This window comes from Festucalex cinctus, chromosome 2 (assembly GCF_051991245.1).
Source record: "Festucalex cinctus isolate MCC-2025b chromosome 2, RoL_Fcin_1.0, whole genome shotgun sequence".
Taxonomy (NCBI): Eukaryota; Metazoa; Chordata; class Actinopteri; order Syngnathiformes; family Syngnathidae; genus Festucalex; species Festucalex cinctus.
Window position 1 is genome coordinate 1,262,517 of NC_135412.1, and position 23,587 is coordinate 1,286,103.

The 23,587-nt window shown below is 38.4% G+C and overlaps 2 protein-coding genes across 11 annotated transcripts in view; one reads left to right on the top strand and one right to left on the bottom strand.

Annotated features, from left to right (window-relative positions):
- Positions 1–23,587, top strand: part of LOC144013315 (myelin transcription factor 1-like) — a 108,416-nt gene that overhangs the window by 1,362 nt on the left and 83,467 nt on the right. For all 4 annotated transcript variants that reach the window (XM_077511988.1, XM_077511989.1, XM_077511991.1 and 1 more), the window contains exons 2-3: positions 272–343; positions 1,320–1,417. In XM_077511988.1, coding sequence (XP_077368114.1) covers positions 272–343; positions 1,320–1,417 — 170 coding nt within the window. The remainder of the gene's footprint in view (positions 1–271; positions 344–1,319; positions 1,418–23,587) is intronic.
- The window catches only part of LOC144013320 (uncharacterized), a 48,069-nt gene continuing 25,085 nt past the window's right edge, over positions 604–23,587 (bottom strand). For 2 of the 7 annotated variants that reach the window (XR_013282217.1, XM_077512009.1), the window contains one exon: positions 604–1,599. Coding sequence is in view for 2 of the 7 variants with exons in the window: in XM_077512009.1 (XP_077368135.1) it covers positions 1,374–1,599 (226 nt within the window). In the remaining 5 variants the exon portion in view is untranslated. Of the gene's footprint in view, positions 1,600–6,825; positions 7,418–8,738; positions 9,274–9,547; positions 10,203–22,750; positions 23,227–23,587 lie in introns of those variants that run through there. The other 5 variants (XR_013282219.1, XR_013282214.1, XR_013282215.1 and 2 more) reach the window with 4 other exon arrangements.

The window sequence follows — 23,587 nt, forward strand, 5'->3', positions numbered from 1 at the left end:
ATTTTTAGCTGCTCATTACCTGCCTGCCTTCAGATATTATGCAGTCTCGAAAGCAAGGTAACCATTACCAACCAATCAATCAACCACCGACCAACTTTCTTTCCACTTTAAAAAAAAAAAAATGATGTAAAAGGTCAATGACCTGACCCAGGAACTACTTGACTTATTCAAATGCAGGCAAATGGACATTTGCAGTTGTGGCTTTCATGTTGTTTTCACGTGTCAGTCTGGACGCTATTTGAATTGCAGGTGCTCTATATTGTGTGTTTAGGAAAATCACTGCAGATTCCCACCTGCCTTCACATTTTCCAGTCGCCAACAAACATCAACTGGCAAAATACAGGTGAGCTTGCGATATATTATTGTCAACTCTTTTTGTATTGACCTGTAGTAATTTTTCGCTGGGTTGGGAATATATGCCTATTGTTTTGTTTTTTTGTGTGTGTGCAATATTCTTACAGAGAATAGAGCCATTCGCTTTCTGGATGTGACATACCAGAGTGGTTTTCAAGTGATCAAGAAATCATTTGAACTTTGCCTTAAGCGGATCTTGTGACTTTTTTTGATGCTGTGATAAGATGTGAAGTGGCCATTTTACAAAAAAAACAAAAAACAAAAAAAAAAAAAAGGAGATGGCTTGAGAGGAGATGCATCAATACAGTCACACAACAGAACAATGATGAACTCTGTGTGACTGGAAGAGCTTGGGGCACAAGTTTTATTTATTTATTTATTTGTTTGTTTGTTTATTTGAACAAAACAACACTGCATTGACTTTGAACTTTTTGAAGATTGGATTCCAAGCTTATTTTAGGTTTCTAGAGTATATGGAAGAGACCATGTGTTTAATAAGTTTGCATGATATTACGTGTATGACATATTTTTTCCATAGCACATGCTCAGCGTAGTTGAGGCCCCCCAGCTACATTTTGTTTTCCGCTGAACGGACGGCATTATGGCTTGATTGCCTAAGTTAGCGATTTTTCTCTTTTTCAATTTTTAAAGAAAAGACAAACCTCTTTTGATGTGTGGCCCATTTCATCTTGCGGTTGTGTCGTACTTCCAAAACACACCGAAGAAAAGTTGCGGGGAACTTTAAGAGCAGAAGTCAGGATGTACTTTGTTGTGAGCGTTAAGCTGAAGCTTTTTAAATGCGAAGGTAAGTTTCTGTCGTCATGTTAATGCAAATAAATGTTACACAATATGAAATATGCGATGAACAATTTTAAGATGTGCTTCCGACATTGTTGCGAATGAATGGATAACTGTCGTCCCGACATTTACCTTGCAAGAGAAATTCATTTTGGTTTCTTCTTCAGGCACGTGGTCATGTTTGAAGTAAGCGGGTCCCCAAGAACTCTTTTCACACTATTTTACTGTGACCATGCCATGGAAGATTCCGCATTCTCCGAAAAAGGTAAGAAGCCAATGCAACTGGATGATGGAAAATGTCTTTTCTCTTGAGAGTTTAGTTTGAGTTTATTTATACTCTGCTCAGGCTCCAGAGTGGTGGTCGGCATGTCGGTCCCACTTTCAGGCTCGACGTTCAGGTCACCGTGCTTGCATATTGTCCTTATGCTTTTCTCCCAATTTTGTTTTCTCCCACATTGCAAAAACATGTACGTTAGACTGGGACAGCACATCTGTGAATCAGAACAGGATAAGTGGCAGAAAATACATTGAGAAAGGAAGGAAGGAAGGAATGAATGAATGAATCTTTTCGTATAGCAGAATGACACCTACAGTACGTACACATAGTATAGCACCATGCAACTTTAATGCATCTGAAATGTAGATAGAAATAAATTACATCATAGACCAGGGGTGTCCAAACGACGGCCCGGGGGCCATTTGCGGCCCACCGTCCATTTTTTAGTGGCCCGCGAGATATGCTAAAAATGGCATTTGACTCAGTTCAAATAAAATAACAACAAAAATGTTTGGAGATGGTCAAAGTAAGAAGGGAGGGTGTCCAAAAACACAGGTGCCATTTTAAAGGTTATTTTACTTGGCGAAAACTAACGAAAAAACAAATAAAAAAAAAAACAATTTCATTAACGAAATAAAATAAAAACAAAAATGCTTCTTAAAAAACGAAAACTAAATGAAACTACATTTTATGTTTACAAAACTAACTACAATAAAACTAACTATAATTATAGCAAAAATGTCCTTCATTTTAGTCTTGCATGAGCCTGCCTGGGAATGATTTTAAATGTGATTTTTAGTAGATTGATTTTGATATAAACCGGAATAATGACGTCGCACCCATGGTGTTTTTTAAATATTGTGCACAATACTACACATAAAAATCTAAAACTAATACTGAAACTAACTAAACTAAAACTAAGCATTTATGAAAGAACTAAAACTAATAAAAAACTAACAGAACCACCCTGAAAACCAATTAAAACTAACTAAAAAAAAAAAAAAAAAAACTCAAAACAAATTAATAACTAAAATGAAAAATTCCAAAAGTCTAATAACCCTACTGCCAAATTACTAATAAATTGGTTTATATACTGTAGCATTTTTCTAAACATGCAAAAGCACAAATAAATTATTTGTACAATTTATAAGACTAATTCCTATGATGACACCTCACCCACAACAGCATTTTAGTTCCAAGTCATCGACTAACCTTCAAATTAATTCCATTTTTCAGTTTACTCTTCTCAATTCTAGATGATTCCCATGGAAAGATTCTATCTTTGAACTCCCTTGCCACATCTGCACAGTTAGTTCATCAATCACACGACTCCATCTGCGTGGCCTCCACGTGAATGCGACCCAAGCCACACTACCGATGAAAAATAATGGAAAAGTGGCATCTCGGAGGAATACGTCCACTCGATTGGACGGATAATGTAAGGTCTGACTGGCACCTGCATCCCAACAGCTGTGATTTCCCTCTGATTAGACTTCAAATTGCAATTATTTTTTTGTATCAATAGCACACGTTAATGAGACCTTTTTTTTGTTGTTGCCAGGAACCCAATCGACATGTATTGTTGGCGGTTTAGTATGAAAATGTGTGCTCGTTTCTCCAGAAGGCCGAGTTGATCACGGTCGCAGGGCGACAGCTGCGCTACAAATCAGAAGCCATTTACTGGTGACAGAGTCATTAAAGCCTTCTCATCTCATAAAACACAATGCGCACGGTCAAATAGCACTCACTCCGTTCGCGCTCGTAACTCAGTCGACTGGGCACACGCTCGCCGGATCCCATTACCGTCGCGCGCGCCCGCATCCCTCGCAACGTTAAACTGAGCGTGCAAACGAGAATGGGCTTAAGGATGATAATGACGGTAATGTCACGGAGGTAAAAGATGTATAACAGCAGCGGTATGCAGTGTCACGCTGTGTGTAATTATCGCTTTGTGATGCGTTTACACAAAAACGCATAGACTGGATGTGCAATAAACTGCCTTTGTATGCAAGCGCAAAGATGGTGTCCCATTATTTTCCATACATAGGAGAAAAAGCGTTTAAAAAAAAAAAAAAGACGTGAAAAACGCATATACAGTATGATATACTCTACTTGACTACCATTGTTTTGAAAAATGCATTTCAAAGCGTGTCGCCCACTGCTGAAAAACACATATTAGCACAGCTGGAGTTTTGCTTGTAATCGTGTTGCCATCACCCACACGAATATCCTTGAGATGATTTATGCTTTGTATCTTTTTCACTTTCAAATGTCCCCAAAGATAAAAACATGAGATCTGGCTATCTGTTGTGATTCCACTCCCAAGGAATATGCCTACCAATACAAGTATCTGGAAACTACGGAGCCCCTAAGGTGACATGGTAGAAAAAAACAAAACAAACTTTGCGTTCCCTCGCAAAACATTTTGCGTTCTCTCGCCGCAATCTTTGCGAGAGAACGCAAAGTTGTTTTGCGAGGGAATGCAAAGTTGTTTTTTTCGCCTGCCATGTCACCTCAGCTGCGCCGTAAACACTTCCGGGTCATCTTCCGTGCGAAAAAAAAGCGACGAGGACGGAACGTTTCTAAACATGAAACAAAAGTGGGAAAGCTTTCCCAAAGCGATTAATTAATACCTTTAAAAAAAAAAAAAATAACCACATGCTGTCGACTGAAGATGACATCACCTGTGCTGAGGAAGTTGCTAACGTACATGTTAAGATACTTTTTGGTATGAAGTTTTCTATTTAAAAAAAAAAAAAGGTCCAATAATTTTGTCACCCCATATTCCGGTCCACACAATCAGTTTACTGTACTTGTAACTTCCTGATGATTAACCTCATAGTATTTTTTTTCTGTCAAATTTGATTGCAACCAGGACAAACTGTTTACTGAGCCGGCCAGTATCAATCAATCAATCAATCAATCATTTCATCCATCCGTCCATCCATCTAATCATGTATATGTGGCTGCAGTCCTATGTTTAGTCAGCAGATGTCACTGTTTCAAAGAATTTATCTATTGTTTTTTTTTCATCCTACATGACAACTTTAGTGTACCAGTATTATATCGTACTGCGCTATACATTCAAATTGTTGCATTAATGTGTGTGTTTTACTTTGAAGGCAGCTACGCACCTTTAACAACAATAATAATAATAATAATAGTTTTGGTTTTGTGGGTGGGGAGGAGCTTGGCGCTGTCAGTAAAATTGTCATCTTTTGGCCATATCTGAACAACATTTTTCGCTGAACTGATTTCCAGCCCGCACACGATTAAGTTTCAAATGATTTCCCATTACCTGCTCTGCTCATTTCGAGTTATTAGCCGCACAGTCGTTCCACTCGTGTGTGCTGCACCTTGTTGACTTTAGCCTCATTAGGAGGCCAAATGAATATGACAAGTTGTGACATTAGACCACAGCTGGAACGAATGTGCCAGCCACTCAAGTCTCCGCCGTAGCAAATTTTTCTCTCGCCCGCTTTCCACTAATTCACACATTTATTTTAACGGCCCGGGGTTCGATTTGTTTTGCGGCAATATTGGAAATGTAGACGGGTGTGTGTTTTGGATTGGATTGCACGCTTTGATGCCGAGATAGATTGTAAACTGTGATTTTATTAAATCCTTCATTAGGATTCATCAGCGAGATTGAATCAGAGAAAGGTCACCGCGCAGAGGCGCCCCCACCTTTTTTTTTTGCTCCATCTCCCCCTTATGTGTACCCTCCTCCCTCTAGCTCCCTTGTTTACCCCCCACCCTCCCCCTGCTTCCACTTCCACACTACAACAGAGTGGACTTCATGGCTCTCAACCATCATTTCTCCCTCGCGCTCTCTTGAGCTCTCTCTTCCCTCGGTGGAAACACATTGCCTGAAACACATTTGCGATGAAATCGGGGGGGGGGGGGGGGGGCAAATGATCATCATGGTCCCTGCGAGAGAAACGCAAGGTGAAAGTGACATTAGCGTCCCCCCTCAACGACAACCGCGCCAGTGGGACGCGGCGGGTGCCACAAATCATTTGTTCGCTCTCATTTCTGCAAGCGGCCCGTGTTGCTTACTGCTTAGCGGAGCAGATGACTTTCAGAAAGAGGAGAGAATTGGAAGAGATGGGGGGAAGACGAGGAAACAGAAGAAGAGGGGGCGGGGCTGATGAGGGGGGGTGTGGCAATTTGCCGGCGTGAGGAGTTTGGATCTGAAATTGAAGGGGAAAATGTGTGCGCCATATGTCAAGTTCTACAAAACAAGAGACAGTCAATTGGGTACCGTGAGTGGCACAAGCTCAGTTTCAGAATGGAGCGTTTTGCGTTTGTTATGAAATAACCTTCGCCATTGTGTGCAACAACTGCTCTTGTCATTGCATACAAGGAAATTGTAAACGTGGTGCAACATATTGTCAGCATCAGTTTGGTCATCTTTGTCTCCCTTGCACGTACAAGCGCATGCGCTTCAATAGTCTTAACGCTGAAAATAAAACACAAAAATGCTCTTTTAGTTTAAGATTCACAATTTTGAAGTATTTCCAAAGCGGTGAAGTTTTGGTGGAAAAACTGCTGCAAGCTAGCTAGCGCCACTTACAGGCAAGGAGGACTCACTTCACGTCTTCCCCCTCCGCCATCGCTCGCTTGTACTCGTCTGCGTCACGAGTACTCGAGTACTTGAAAAAAAGGCTGGTATCGGCCCGATACCGATACCTGCTATCGGTACTCGCCCATCCCTAGTATTTAGCATTAATAAAGTATACTTACTTTTTTTTATTTTTACGTTTTTGGGATGTCTGCATTCAGTTCCATCCTAAAAACTTAAAAATATAAAAAATGTTGAAAAAAACAAAAAAAAAAGGACGTGTTTTTCACATAGCAGTATATTTATTGTGTGTACTGTAGGTAACCTGATTATTATGCAATTGAAACAATATACATTATGTATTTTAAATACTCTCATCATTATCAATTTAGATCAGTGCTTCTCAAATAGTGGGGCGGGGCCCCCCGGGGGGCGCGAGGCTCCATCAAGGGGGGCACGTTTGACCTTGGGGAACATGCTTTTTTATTTTTATTTTTTTATTTAATTATTTTTACTGTCCTAGAATAAAGTGCAATTGCACCTCCACTACATTAGGGGGCAGTGGCGCTCTCATTATTGGCAGAGTTTGCACAGGGAGCATTCGCTCGGTGGTGTAGGGGTTTTGTTTGCACTGAGCATGCGCGCTTTGAACACAATTATTTTATATATATTTTTGTTTTGCAGGTTAAAGGTTGTTTTTTTTTAAATACAGTATTGTGCTCCTTAGTTAATGTTGGTGATCAGTTTGAATGCATCATTATTTGTTGATTTTATGTCATTTAATTTTTCCGGATCAAATGGTCTGTCAAAAATTTTTTTTTATAGTTTAAGGATTTAATTTTATTTTTTAATTTCAGATGCACTTTAAATCTTTTCTGTTACAGTTAATAAAGTTATTCTTTGTTGTAAGTTTCTCCATATTTCTTTCTTTAGAGGTGTGCTTATAACAATTTTATAGACAAATGATACTATTTATAGTCGAGTTGGGTCGCGAGATGTTTTCTTCTTACTTGGATGACAGAAAATAATTGAGAAGCACTGATTTAGAGTAACTATATTTTATCAATACTAAATACATCAAAATTGAGGATTACACATTTCAAATAAATAGGCTTTATTAGACCAATAATTATGTATCATATAATAGCTTATTTGGTAGGTTTGTGTTCAAATTATATATATAAAAAAAAAAAAAAAGAAATAAAATGGGAATTTGTCATGTAAAAAAAAATAAAAAACATAAATTTTAAATTAGGCTTGAAATATTTCTATGAGTGTTCTGTGGTTGGTTTTGAGTAAATATAGAGCAGCGCCACTTTGGCACAGTGACCTGCAGAGGAACCCGTAACACTTTGCCTGCTCGTTCCACGGGGCTTTGTGCTTTCAGGAAATCCATCAAGTATTCATGGTCCAGTCACGGGGATCTGCAAAGCGTGCAGAATATTAGAAAGCGCGACACAGTGTGGAAGTGCTGAATTGTTTCCACGTTTTATATGTGTGTGGAACATATTTCCTTGAATCCTTTTGTTGTATTTACGTTATTATTTGTAGTTCTGTTCTGTATCTGTTGGTTAAACGTGTGCATTTGTTGGCATTTGTGCGTGGGGGGGTCGCTTCCTTTTCATGCTCGGCTGCCTTTGAGAAATAAGTCCTTTTTCGTCATTATCCGAATGTCGTCTGAGAGTCGACTGTCTCGAGCACGCGCGCGCACACAAAGCTGAACGTGACCCACATTTATGAGATGGAGCCCTGCAGGGCCTCCGGGGAGTTCCGCGAGGCGGGGGGGTCCCCATCAGGGTGCCTGACGCTCGATTGGGAGCTTTGTCACCTTTGAACTTATGAACTGAACTGCGGAGTTTGTATCCTTAAGAGGACGGGATTGATCGCAGCAGCCAGGTTAAAACATTTTTTTTTTTCCCAGTTGTGATGAGCTGAGTTGAAGAGATGAAGAAGGGACGTGATGGATCGCCTATACAGGGCCACAGCAACATGGAATGATAATAATCTTGCCATACTGGGAACATTATGCTATTTGTGTTTACATTAAAAGATGAATATGAGACAAGAGATTAACTCATTCGCTCGCCGCCATTTTCACATTTCGCAATCCCGTTCGCTCCCGGCTGTTTTACTGGATTTTGACTGATTTTGCAAGGCCCACAGAATATTGTGTTCCATTGCTATAAAAACATGGAACCTACCAAAAGAAAGATTAAAGTCTCTTCTTTCATCAGGAAAAAAAGTATGTTTCTATCTGCTTCCGTTTTGCAGCAATTAGCAAGTTTCATCAGTTTTCACAAATCTATTTAACTATTAACTATTTAGCTCTCTTCTAATGCTAATTGCTGCAAAACGGAAACTGATAGAAACATACTTTTTTTTCCTGATGATTGAAGAGACTTTAATCTTTCTTTTGGTAGGTTCATTGCTTTTATAGCAATAGAACACAATATTCTGCGGGCCTTGCAAAATCAGTCAAAATCCAGTAAAACAGCCGGGAGCGAACGGGATTGCGAAATGTGAAAATGGCGGCGAGTGAGTTAATAGCACCCATGTTTTTCGACACCCTTCCTTCTTACTTTGACAATGTCCAAACATTTTTGTTTTTATTTGATTTGAACTGAGTCAAATGCCATTTTTAGCATATGTCGTGGGCCACTAAAAAATGGCCCCCGGGCCGTAGTTTGGACACACCTGCTGTCGAACATCCTTCCATCCAATGAAAAACAATTTAGCTGCGCACAGTTGAGCAGCAGAGTCAAGTCACTTTTATTTCTATGTTACAAATTGACAACACAAGTTACCTGAAGGGATTTTACATTGATGGAACACGTCTCATGTATGCGCTTCACACGTGAAGTCACCAACAAAGCAGCCTTTGTGCCAAACTGCAAACTTTTCAACCAAGGTCGAGAATAGGCACTTTCATAGCTGTGATTTGGGGTCGTCCTTTATCTGAACAGGTGGTTCAAGTTTTGTGTTGTAAGTCATGAACGGGATGCTTTGAATGCACGGAGGCAGTGACTTTTAGTAGACAAACCGACTTCTTTTGCCGTCGTGCTCTTCGGCCTTCATGAATAATTCCGCAGCGCTGCTGTTGTAGTTGTCGTCGGCTGCGGTGTCACTTCTGTCTGAGCGAGGCGGCGGGGACAGAAGACTCTTTACACTTCAGTCCCTTTTGCGCTTCCTTTCATTCAGAGGCACAGGAAGCGGCAGGAAGAGAAAGAGAAGGGAAGTCGTGTCCGCCTATCCGGCATAATGGCCCGTTTGTGCCCTTGAACTGGTTTGGAGCGAGAAGGAGGAGGCCGGACAGGAAAGCAGGGGAGCAACCAAACTTTTAACCTTTTCATTTAACTCATTCACTCGCCGCCATTTTCGCATTTCGCAGTCCCGTTCGCTCCCCGGCTGTTTTACTGGATTTTGACTGATTTTGCAAGGCCCACAGAATATTGTGTTCTATTGCTATGGAACCTGGAACCATGGAACCTACCAAAAGGAAGATTCAAGTCTCTTCTTTCATCAGGGAAAAAAAAAGTATGTTTCTATCTGTTTCCGTTTTACAGCAATTAGCATTAGAAGAGAGCTAAGTTTCATCAGTTTTCACAAATCGATTCAAATTGTAAGTAATTTGCTCTGCTGCCACCTGCTGGCCGTTTGTGTAATAACTACCATTTCTGCAACCGTTCTTTGCAGTTGAGAGGCTGCACCAAAGCCTTCTGTATGCTCTAGCATAAAAAAAAACCAAAAAAAAAAACCGTATAAATACGTCTTTGGGACACTTAGAACATTAAAAAAACGTATTTACACGTTATTGGGAGCAAATGAGTTTGCAAAGTTAAAGCAACACACATATGCCACGATTTACAATCTGAATATGTGATTCAACATGCACACAAAAATACATGCATATCACAGGCATTTGGGCCAAAACCTTGTAGGCCTACCTCCAAAATTGTCACTTGTCAGGAGACCCCAAAAACGACAACCCAGAGCAAGCCATTTGCAAAAATAAATAAATAAATAAATAAAGTGAGTTCCAAATGTGTCCAAAATTCTACATGAAAATACATGATAGATAGTCAACCTCAATTCTTAATGTGAAATTTCAGGACTCACATTGACATTTTGGTCACTTCTGTTCTTCCATCTTTCTTGAACATTTTTGGTGGAGGCCTTTGTGTATTGCAGATTGACGGAACCCCCCCCGCTCTGCACAAAACAAGGTCAGTGAATGCACGGTTGAACGAGTGATGTGCGGAAGAACCCGTGATCCCTGACCTCGATTTGATCAAATATCATTGGGAAGAAGTAGAACAAAAAATGATGAGGACCTCACAGCACAAGGACCTTTTTTTTTTGTTACGGCTGAGGTGTGGTGGTGGACCCAAATGCAGGGACGCAGGGCGAGGAGGCAAAGAAAGATGTAAAAAAAAAAAAGTTTAATAAAATATAAAAAGGAGGCAAAAATGAGCTACAAACTAAGAAAGAAAAACAACAAAGTCCAAAAGGGGTAAACAAGACAAGGCAAAAGAGAAGAAACAAAACCGGCAGCATGATAAGAGGAAAATGACAATGAATCGACACAGACAGAGGGGAGACAAGAGACTAAATACACCCACAAGGAAGTCAGGCAAACAGGTGGGCAGGACAATGCTTGACGAGACACACAAGGAAAGCAGAACATAACATAACAGAAAGTTCAAGGAACATGATGACAAACTCAAACGAAACCCACGAGACGAAACAAACTAGAACCCTGACAAAAGCAAAAAAAAAAAAAAAAAAAAAAAAAAGCCCTACCAAGCCATGACACTTTTTTTTGTGGCCAGGCACAAATCATGATTTTTACAGATACAAGTGTACACTTCTTTCTACAGGTACAATTTTTTTTTTTTTTAATATGTACAATTTTTTTGACGTGCAAATTATTTTTTTTTACGTACATTTTTTTTTTAACGTACAAATGGTTTCTTTTGGCACACTTTTTTTTACGCACAATTTTTTTTACTACACGTTCTATTTTACGGGTACACTTTTTTTTTTTTTTTTTACAGGTACAATTTTTTACGTACAATTTTTTTTTACAGGTACAATTTTTGTTTTCTTTTTTTACAGGTACAAATCACGCCTTTTACAGATACAAAGTTATACTTTTTTCTACAGGTACAATTTTTTTTTACTTTTACTTTTGCATCATATTTAGCTCAAATATTTGTGTGGTTTAACCACAGTTTGGTTCCACTATTTTCAATTCTGTCTTGTCTTGTGACTATTTCCAGCCAACTTTTGTCCATATTGTAAGCTCGAGCAAATTGTCCATTTTGTTACTTGTTTTAATCAATATCCCTCACTCAGATTTACCGCACGCTTCTGCCTCCCTCCTCACATCCAGTTATTCCCCTGAACAGTCATTGTCTCCCTCGCTGCCACCCCAGTTCTTCCCATCATCTCTATCTTCTCCATCTTTCGATGTGCACTTTGCCTCTCATCCTCTGCTATTTCCCATAACTCAGATTTACCCCCCCCCCCCCCCCCCCCCATTCTCTTCTTCGATTTCCCCGGTGGACTTTTACAGTAAACTGCCTTGCGTAATTTATTTGCAGGCCTTCTTTTTCAAACGGATGTGGTGGAGGACAGAGGGATGATAAGTAGAAAGATAGCAAAAAGGGGGGAAGGGCTTCGATTGAATCCATTCTGACCAGTATTGAAAAGACGGACCTGGTCCAAACAAGGTTTCCAGCTGAAGAGATAGTAACACGTGACCTCAAATTCTTCTCCAAACAATCCGAGTAATAGTGATACTGAACTCATTTGCTCCCAATAACGTGTAAATACGTTTATTTTTTTAATGTTCTAAGTGTCCCAAAGACGTATTTATACGTTTTTTTGTTTTGTTTTGTTTTAAATGCGAGAACATACAGAAGGCTTTGATGCAGCCTCTCAACTGCAAAGAACGGTTACAGAAATGGTAGTTATTACACAAACGGCCAGCAGGTGGCAGCAGAGTATAAGAGATCAACCAGAGCCATGTTGAAAAAAAAGCTCAATTACTTCCAATTTTGAATCGATTTGTGAAAACTGATGAAACTTAGCTCTCTTCTAATGCGAATTGCTGCAAAACAAAAACAGATAAAAACATACTTTTTTTCCTGATGAAAGAAGAGACTTTAATCTTTCTTTTGATAGGTTCCATGCTTTTATAACAATAGAACACAATATTCTGCGGGCCTTGCAAAATCAGTCAAAATCCAATAAAACGAGTGAACGGGATTGCGAAATGTGAAAATGGCGGCGAGTGAATGAGTTAACAGGCTGAGAGAAAGCTGTTGAGTAGCACAGTCAGGTAGTGTGGGGATCGATTTTGAAGGGATTTGTCGGTCCGGATCGGGATTTTGATGTGGATTCTCTAAAAAGGCTGGTTTAATGTTAGAATTGACCGAATTGTCACTATTTTTATTGAGATACTCTAAATGGAGCTGTGTGAATGTTTCTGAGAGTCTCTATCATGACCACTTGTGAGTTCTTGCATGCTGCAAGAACTAAGATAAGGGCATGAAAACAAATCCTCTTGGACAACCCATCTCACATTTGAATAATAACAAGTAATATAATGCAAGCAGTGAGTTTGTGATCATGACTGCAAAATGGCCGCATTCCATGTAACATTTAATCATATTTTGAAAGTGAACACTGAAGTTGCCTATAGGGGACAATAATCAAGAAGAGAATTAGGAATTTAATAATTGTTTGTACGGAAAATATCCAGAGCGCATAAAAAGTTGGAAAGCTCCATAGAATATCATTAAAACGTGATGTTATGCGTGATGACGGAGCACAGTTTATGTGTTGCCCCCACAAAGCAATAACTGGATTATGAGTGAGAAAAAAAAATAAAAAATCGCTAATTAGCAGCCAGTCGACAAACAAGCACCACGTTGACCTTGATCTTAGCAAGCGCATCAGAAGGTTTTTTGTTTTGAGAACGTGGATCAAAAAACTACTATGTGCATAGTAGGGGTGTGCTCAAAAAATCGATACGGCAATATATCGTTGCGGGCCTCATTACAATGCACGTATCGATACGCAGGCGTCAGAATCGATATCGCTCGTTAACTTTAAATAGGCAGTTAATCTTTGCCTTTGCATTGTATCTAAAAAATAAAAACCTGCAGCGTCTTTGAAGTTAATTGCCTTCAATTAATGCAAAAAATTGCTCACGTGATTGGACAACGTGTCTTGCTAAGATAAATGAAAGCAAGGAAGAATATCAACATTTATTTGCTTATAAACTTAACATGGCACGTGTCTTAATGCACCAATTTTCCTTGATTTTGTTTAAAAACGAAATAGAATGTGTTACATGAAAAAAAATGCTGTTTTTATTTCCCCAAATATTTCAAATAAGCACATTTTAGAGCTGTAATTTTAACACTGATATTTTTGCTCATATCCGCTCATACCTATTACTCATTCACTCGCCGCCATTTTCACATTTCGCAATCCCGTTCGCTCCCGGCTGTTTTCCTGGATTTTGACTGATTTTGCAAGGCCCACAGAATATTGTGTTCTATTGACATAAAAACATGGAACCTATCAAAAGAAAGATTAAAGTCTCTTTTTTTCATCAGGAAACAAAAGTATGTTTCTATCTGTTTCCGTTTTGCAGCAATTAGCATTAGAAGAGAGCTAAGTTTCATCAGTTTTCACAAATCTATTTAAAATTCGAAGTAATTGAGCTTTTTTTCTAGATGGCCCTGGTTGATCTCTTTTGCTCTGCTGCCACCTGCTGGCCGTTTGTGTAATAACTACCATTTCTGCAACCGTTCTTTACAGTTGAGAGGCTCCATCAAAGCCTTCTGTTTGCGCTAGCATAAAAAAATATAATAAAAAAAAAAAAAGTATAAATACCTCTTTGGGACACTTAGAACATTTAAAAAAAAAAAAACGTATTTATACGTTATTGAGAGTAAATGAGTTAATACATTTTCCCGGTGTGTCTGTGAAAACTGCTCCTTGCTCTGCTCTTCGTACACATTTTTAAAAACCAGGCATGCCGCTTGGTGGTAAACCAGAAGAGCTACTAACAAAAAAACATTTTTGTCATCCAGCCTAATAAACATATCCTTCAGGTATACATATGACTGTTATTATAAAATGCAAGTCAATTAATGTAAAATATCGGGATACGTATCGATACATATCGTATCGTGATACAAATCGTATCGAGTATAGGCAGTACACGATATCAACAACACATTCAAGTTTGTCTTTCTTCCATTTTTCATTTCAATTAAGCTCAAGTCAGTTCATTTATTTGATTGAATTTGGATATCTTAAAATGATAAGCATCTCCCATTCATCAATTTGACAATTTTGACATCATTTAACGTTTACGGCGGCATATATCGTGATTTTACGAATCGTTATTAACCATTTTTGGCGGTCAAAGAGTTAACAGTATGTCAGCGAAAATGCCTCCGAATGGCATCATTGCGTGGACATATTGGACTCATGGTATGGGGTGATACTATTCTCCTCATGTGGGATGAGTCAGCCAAAGTTCCTGTAAGTCTGCAAAAGTGGGCGTGCATATTTGTGTGTGCGTGTGTGTGGGGGGGTGCGCACGCTGTGTGTGCGTGTGCATGCTCAAACTTCGGCCCACAGCGCGAACCGCAGTTGTCCCAACGTGCCATATGGCCAAATCCTAATCTGGGCCTCATCCGACTGATATCACGGTGATTGACTTCTGTAATTGGATCTCAGTTTATGCTTCTGTGATATGATGCAAGTTACAGGTTTAGGCCAAAAGCACGTCAAAGAGATGTAAACCGATTTGTATGTTACCGTCAAGAGAAGTGTGATCACAGTGTCTGTTAAAGGTGTCCTACTATTTATTTATTTTTTCACATTTTAACTCATTTGCTCCCAATGACGTGTAAATACGTTTTTTTTGTTTTAAGTGTCCCAAAGACGTATTTATACGTTTTTTTGTTTGTTTGTTTTTTATGCTAGAGCAGGGGTGGCGAGATCCGGTCCTCGAGGGCCACAGTCCTGCTGGTTTTGGATATTTCCCTTCTTCAACACAGCTGATTCATGATCAGCTCATCAGCAAGCTCTGCAGAAACCTGATAACGAGCCTGTTAATTAGAATCAGCTGCGCTTCGAGTAGGGAAATCTATAAAACCTGCAGGACTCCGGCCCTCGAGGACCGCAGTTTGCCACCCCTGTGCTAGAGCATACAGAAGGCTTTGATGCAGCCTCTCAACTGCAAAGAACGGTTGCAGAAATGGTAGTTATTACACAAACGGCCAGCAGGTGGCAGCAGAGCAAAGGAGATCAACCAGGGCCATCGAGAAAAAAAGCTCAATTACTTACAATTTGAAATCGATTTGTGAAAACTGATGAAACTTTGCTCTCTTCTAATGCTAATTGCTGCAAAACGGAACCAGATAGAAACATCCTTTTTTTTCCCGATGAAAGAAGAGACTTTAATCTTTCTTTTGATAGGTTCCATGTTTGTATAGCCATAAAACACAATATTCTGTGGGCCTTGCAAAATCAGTCAAAATTCAGTAAAACAGCCGGGAGCGAACGGGATTGCGAAATGTGAAAATGGCGGCGAGTGAATGAGTTAACTAGGCTACAATTGGCTGGCAACCAGTTCAGGGCCACTGAAAAATGGATGGCGGGCCGTAAATGGCCCCCGGCCGTAGTTTGGACACCCTTGCCCTAGGCTATAAAACTATATACACACAAAAAGTTGCCAGCGGAAAAAACAAACAAAACAAACAAACAAATGTTTCGGAGTTGAGCGAATGAAAGCATTGAGACATTTTGTCTTTATTGTACTTTCGGGCGATGTAAAGTGTCCCTTCCTCCTCATCTCTGGAGAATTGTCCCGGAAGATATCGCTGCTTCTCTAATACAATCAGCAGAAGCACAGCTGCACTAACGCCACGCTTAATTGCATCATGGAGTCAGTGATAAAGTCTGGAGTGACCTGCTGGTGCTTTCTGGGAGGCTTGTTAGGCCCGCTTAGCTTTTCTCTTCTTTTTTTTTTTCTTTGTTTGGTATCTTAAAAGTTGAAGCGGGAAAGCCATTAATGGATTTACCGTTTCGGCTTCTTTGACTCCTTCCGGGCAAACAGGGAAATGAAAGTCTTCAAAAATGATCAGTTGCTGCCATTCTTAGTACGTCGTAGGATTATGATAGATTTAAGTCCCCAAGATACATATTTGTACATATTATGTACTTGTACATCAGATGAGAGCTTGTGCTCTTAATTGATAATTATTGGCTTTTAATGATTTCATCATGAAGTGATTTCGTGTCTTTCATTTACGGAATTGTCAATATTAGAAAAAGAAACAACAAATTTTACACGAAACACATTGATTCATTGATTGATTGGTTGAATCAGGAAATGATGTGTTAAACAGTGAATTGGAAAATTCAAGAATAACAATGATATTTTGTAGTGCACAATAAGTAAATGTCATCTATGGAAGCGTATTGCATTCACTTGAAAAAAAATCCCAAAAAAACAAAAAAAAAATCCTGTTTTTCGGACTATTTTTTGGGGAGCTTTGTTTTTTTGAGTAATATTTTTTTCTATTTTTCTGAATATTTTTTTTCTGTTTTACTGAATATTTTTTTCTTTCATAAAAAAAAAAATAACTAAATAAAATATTCCGAAAAACAGAAAAAAAAAATTACTCCAAAAAACAGGGGGAAAAAATATTCCAAAAAACAGAAGAAAAAAAAAAAATATTCCAAAAAAAACAGAGCACCAACTTCTGTTTTTCAGTTTTTTGTTTTTTTTTTGGACCTCTGAACTCCAAATGACTTGGTGCAGACCTGTATATATGTCTGGATAGCCGATAGCCCAAACACGCCAGTGCAAGCCGTTGAAGTCAGTGCGGCCATCTTGTTCCTCCCACGTCGCAAGCAGACTACTGTATAAACGATACGGTATATGTACAGTTGAGACATATGCAGCTCGTAGGCAGTTAGTATAAGGCCGGAGGAAGATGGCCGCCCTGTGACTTCAAAGGCTTGCACTGGCGTGTTTGGGCTTTCGGCTATCCAGTCATAAATACAGGTCAGTGGTCTGAAACAAGTCACTTGGAGTTCAGAGGTCCAAAAAAAATAATAATTACTCCGAAAAACAGAAGTTGGTGCTTTGTTTTTCTGAAGAATTTTTTTTTCTGTTTTTTGGAATATTTTTTTTTCTGTTTTTTTTTTTTTTTTTTTTTTTTATAATTCCCCCCCCCCCCGTTTTTCAGAGTAATATTTTTTTTTCTGTTTTTCGGAATATTTTTTTTTTTTGGAATATTTTTTCATCATATAAAAAATATTCAGAAAAACAAAAATAAAAAAAATTACTTAATAAAACAAAGCTCCCAAAAAATTACTCAGAAAAACAAAAGTCAGTGCTCTGTTTTTCTGAAGAATTTTTTTTTTCTGCTTTTTTGGAATATTTTTTTTTTCTGTTTTTTTTTTTGAATAATTTTTTCCCCCCTGCTTTTCGGAGTAATATTTTTTTTTTTATGTTTTTCGGAATAATCTTTTTCTGTTTTTTTGGAATAATTTTTTTTTATAACAGAAAAAAAATATTCAGAAAAACAAAAATTAAAAAAAATTACTTAATAAAACAAAGCTCCCAAAAACATTAGTCAGAAAAACAGGAGATTTTTTTTTTCAAGTGAATGCAATACACTTCCGTAGTCATCAAAGTCAAAGCAAAAAAAAAAAAAAAAAAAAAAAAAAAATAATTGAACTTTTTTTTCTTCAATGAACACATTGATTGAGGGGTCCGAGTTGAAGGGTGAGAGCAGAGGGTGCATGTCAGCACTCTACCAAGTGCGGTTCTAAACTGATCTGAGGCAAACTTGCAGGGATTATTGTCCCAGCGAATAATAAAGCGAGACCACTATTGATTTTCAATAAGAAAGTGACACATGATGGATTGAGGTCATTTTACACATTGCTTATTGTATCATTAAAATTCTAATTAGTTCATGCTCCTTTTTTCTGATTGCTTGCAATCACATCCAATTGCAGGTCATGAAAATGAACATAATAATTTAATGCGAAACTAAATTTGAAACAACAATTTTGTTTAAAGAAATCAAATACAAACAAAAGTGCTTGAATAAAACGGTAAGTAACAAACTACATCTTATGTTTATAAAGCAAACAAAACTAACTTTGATGATAGCAAAATTAGTTTGTGTCTGTCGATTAATTTCATACGTGAGCTTTCAGAATTTATGTTAAAAATGTTTATTTCACTATTACTCTACGGACATACTGACGAAAGATCATCTACATACTTTATGACAGAATAATTTGCAACCCTTTTTTTTTTCTTTTTCTTTCTTTTTTTTTTTTTAGAAATCTTGTACTCCACAAATACACCATATATGTAAAAAGCTAAAACTAATAGAAAAAAAATAAAAAATAAACTAAAACAAAACGTTTTTTGAAAAAAAAGTAAAGCAAATAAAAAGTAAAACACCCGCTCTAAAAACAAATTAAAATGAAACTAATTTAAACAAACTGAATTGAAAAACAAAAGTCATAACAAAATAAAAAACCCCAACTAGTATTGTAACCGTGGTTGCAGCTTATTGAGACTTAACATTGCTTTTTGTTCGGCACTGTAGGTGAAATTACAATGTAATTTCCACTATTAAAAAAATATATAATTCTGTTCATTTTTCTTTATCTGCCACATTTTTATTTTTTTTACAGGTTTTCCTTGGAAAGTTGTGACATTTTCTTGTTCTAGTCACCCGCTTCAAATCATTTTTGATGCAAATTGCTTCACATTGTTCAGGTCCCCCGAATTAGGTTATTATTATGTGCATGCGAATTTTGAAATATTGCTAACAAAGAATGGCTCCACCCATGTCGTGAGCGGCATTCGCAATCGTGATATTTCATACGGAGAAGGATTTTCCTCCGAGCAACTGAAGGTTGTTCAAATCAGGAGATGTATTGATTTGGTTTTGGAGGGACAGAAACCTCATATGAAATTCATCTTTAATCCTTATGAATTATGAATTGCACTCTTGGTTTCAGGGGCGGAAACGTCATTTTACATAACCCCTTTTTGGCCATGAGTGTTTTTGTGTGCTCTTCCGTTTCTCCACGTCGGATTTTACAGCTAAAGTATTTTTCAGCCTTTAGATTGGATTCTATATTGGGGTTGAAAAGGAGAAGACGCAAATCTGTGGCGGTCTTTATTCCTCGCCCCCTTTTACCTCCTTCATATCTTTATGCTGCCCGTGTCTCTCTCTCACGTCAACCTTTTCAAAACGTATCTCTATTCTCACACCAGGACTGTCGGGGCATGTTGTCATGTTGCGACGCTGCCTGAATGTCAAACGGAACGTCAGCGTGACGGTGGTGTGAATTTACAAGAAAGACAAAAGCTTCTCCCGAGCAAAGTGCCGGGTCGAGGAAAAAAGCAGCGTAGGGAGACGCTGCCATGCTAACTCATGCTCATGCTAACTAAAAACACAAACAAACCCTAATTCGCCGCGTCAGCCGCTATCATTTGAGTTTGAATCTCATTTCAGCTTTTCTATCAAATTGAAACCGGAGATCATGTGACGACGATGAGGGTGACATTTATTACCCTGATATGAATGCTGATGATTATTATCACTGCTGTTACTTATTCCCGTAATTTCATTCTCTAGGTCCAGCTTCTCACACGTGTCGCTCCCGTTACCCGCGTCTCGTTTGAATTAATTGAAAAGTTACAACTACCTGTTGCCATGACGTTTTTTTTTATTGTAGCTGAAATTGTCTTTGGAGAGGGTAGAAGATTAAATTCGTCACACTGACCTCTGTCATTAGAGCAAAACTTTCAAAAATAATGTTACAGTATATATACGAGTTGTAACCATTATAGCACAAGTGTAAAAAAAAAATAGCAAACATCCGTGGATCAGTTCTTTACAAAACACCAGGGGAAAAAAAACACTTCTGAGAGAGAACATGAACCAAAGAGGGCAAAAAAAACGATGAGGACAGCAGTTAAAAAGGTAAATGAGCATCATTTTTATTCTTTACTCTATTCTTTGTTTTTTACATTATGCACAACTCTCATTTTTTGTGCAATAACCTAATTGTAACATGTATTTGTTACATGTTTTGATGCATTTTTTAGGCGTTATAAAACATTTATGTCTGAATTTTGGGAGGCTCGGAACGGATTAGGGCATTTACATGGAAAATGCGTCTCTACTTACAACATTTTCTACTTAAGAACTTTCTTCCAGAACCGATTCATTTCGTAAGTAAGAGGTACCACTCTCTTCTAATGCTGCATAACGGAAACAGATACAAATATACTTTTTTTTTTTTTCTTGATGAAAGAAGAGACTCCAATGTTTTCATAGCAATAGAACACAATATTCTGTGGGCCTTGCAAAAATCAGTCCTAATCCAGTAAAACAGCCGGGAGCGAAGGGGGTTGCGAAATGTGAAAATGCCTTAATGAGTTAATTAAACAAGGGAAGTAGGAAGCGTGTCATGTTACTGGTCCATGTGTCATATAAAATATAATATCAGACCTTCCCAACACGCAGTGTTTGAAAAAAACGACAGATTTACTGCGACTCTTGACAGTGTTGTGTCTATAAGAAGACACTTTTATCACCCACAACTAACCCGAACACAAACTGTAACGTAGGATTAAAAGTGGTGCAGGTATTGTTTGCGACCGATCATTTCTGCCCCATTTCCCCAAAGCAAAGACTACAAACCTGCAAAATGAATTCATGGCACCATTTTTCACCTCCTTGCTTCCCGGAGTTACATAAACTCACCACAGGCTTCGGTAAGAGAAGTTGAGATTAGATTGAAGTCCAATTCTCCGTCTAATCTAAAACTAACGATCAACTAACATTTCATCTCATGGACAAAATTATTAATTTGTGTTTTAATCATGTTTTGCCTTTCCTATCGTTGTTTTTTATGAAGCATCAAGGTCCTAAAATCTCATTTTCTGCTCTGAATGGCTGTTTAATGAATGTATGGTTTTGGATTCGGAGACAAGCGCACGCGTTAACGGTTTGTTGAGTGGCATACCACAATCTTTATTGCTTGCAATGCTGTGACTAACTCCATTTTCAGGGCAAATCCATCAGAGAGATGAGATGATGTTGTAGGGGTGTGCCAAAAAAATCGATTCATAATAGAATCGAGATTCTCATTTATTAATTGAATCGAATCGATATTTAATATCCAAAAATCGATTTTATTTAAATTAGATATGAAGAAGAAGGGGAAGAGGCAGTTGTAGCCCACATGCTGTTTTTGTGGGAAAAGGCACTTACAATACAAAATTAATACCGTATTTTCACGACTATAAGGCGCACCTAAAAGCCTTCAATTTTTTCAAAAGCTGACCATGCGCCTTATAATCCAGTGCGCCTTATATATGGATCAATATTGAGCCGCAACAGGTCTCGCTGTCAAGACGCTATCGGTGACCCTGCACGATCGGAGATGCCGCCATCTTGGATCGCTAGCTAATACTAATACTTTACCTCAGAGAAAATAATAAAACGGCTGTTTATTCATTTTGGGAGTGAATGGAGTTGTCAGAAAGCTGCTTTGTAATCTATTAATAAAGTTTGACTGACCTATCTGACCGTTTTGTTGACATTCCCTTTAGCGCAGCACCATCTAATGGATGCAATAACGTAACCCCAGCCTCTACTGTAGCAACTTATATATGGAAAAAGTTTGAAAATATGTCATTCATTGAAGGCGCGCCTTATAATGCGGTGCACCTTATAGTGCGGAAAATACGGTATATAGATTTTTGAAAGAAAGAAAAAAAAAGACATTTTAATGTCTCTATTCGTCATTTTGTCTTGCAAAGCAGACTGGAGTCGATCATGACAATGTTGTGCATATCTGTAAATTGAAGCAGAAATCATTTGTCAATCAAATCATTTTGAATCGAAAATCGTTTGAATCGAGAATCGATTCTGAATCGAATCGTAAACTCAAAAATCGTAATCAAATCAAATCGTGAGACAGTCAAAGATTCCCAGCCCAATTGATGTGCTCACATAAATACACACGATAAGGCAATTGTACGATTTAATAAGTTGTGACTGTAGTTTGAGACTCACTTCGGCACGAACATTGGCTGGCTTAACTCCAAAACCCCAACGGTGCCAGCCGATTTTCACTCATCTTTCAAAGCAAACAGAATATTGTGCGGTATGACGACATAAATATGGTGGATACCATATGAAAGATTGGATTCCATTCTTTTCATGAGAAAAAAAAAGGATGTTTCTACCTGATTCCGTTCTTTAGTAATCACCATTTGAAATTAGGTCATTTGAGTGACATAAGTGAAAATACAAAAATATTAAGAGAAAAACGGGCTTTTTGTGAAAAGATACAATTTTATGTACAACTGACTTTGACACTAATATTTCTTGTTTAGTGGCAAGGCAGCGCTGCACAAGATGTGCTGCCCGTTAAGAGAGGGGAAAAAAACAAAACATTAAACGTAAATTAACATTTTTGGCGGCATTCATTAGGATTTTAGCATACGTCAGTAAACGTTTTTGTCGGTCAAAGAGTTCAAATGGTAACTCCTGAACATGAATTCATGAGGCGATTATGATGTCATAGCAAGTGAGTCACAGGATAGAAAACTCTCATTTGAGGTTCAAGGACGTTGCTTGTTGTATCATTTCTACGATGAAATAATTTGATCTGAAGTGAAAACATGAAAGAAAGGCCCGCGGGAGACATTTGATAACCATATTTTCAGGAATGCTCCTTTGTGGATGAAGAGCAAAACGTAAGGTGAGGAATGAGCAAATGAGAAAAGCGAAACGCTTCCACCGCGTTGCCCAGGGAAAAACGTGACGCGAGCGTAACCAGCAGAATGTCGGCGACGATGATGGAAAGCGGCTCTCCAATGACAGTCATCTGCCGAGAAGAAACGATGATGCGCGGTTTTACTCATCGCTTTCATCTTTCCATGTCTGAGGGAGGTCTCTAAACGCGTCCTTAATGGTGTCACCGCGGCGATTACCGACCATCCTTGATTCTTTGCCAAGCTTCTTGTCGCCGCAAATGTCGGACGGGTCCCGCGTTAGTCGTCATCAGATGAGTTGTGGGAGAGCGCACAGCTGTCGATTGCCGTCTTTAAGGTTAACCAGCTGGACTCTCACCAAGTCGCTGTCTGCCTTCCCAGATAGCAAAATGTGGTTGAATCAACGTTGAAATATAGTTCGGCTTAAGTGTTGAATCTACGTTGAGATCTAAAGTTTAAATTATACAGAAAGCGCAAGGTTGATAAAATGTTGAGTCAACGTTTGCTTTCCAACCATATATCACTCAATATCAATGTCGTTTCAACCATAATCTAAATGAGAATCTACATGCATCTTTGGTTGATTTTACATTGAATTCTAACGTTTAAATTAAACAGAAAGCGCAGGGTTGATAAAATGTTGAGTCAACGTTTGCTTTTCAACCATAAATCACACAATATCAATGTCGTTTCAACCATCATCTAAATCAGAATCTACATGTATCTTTGG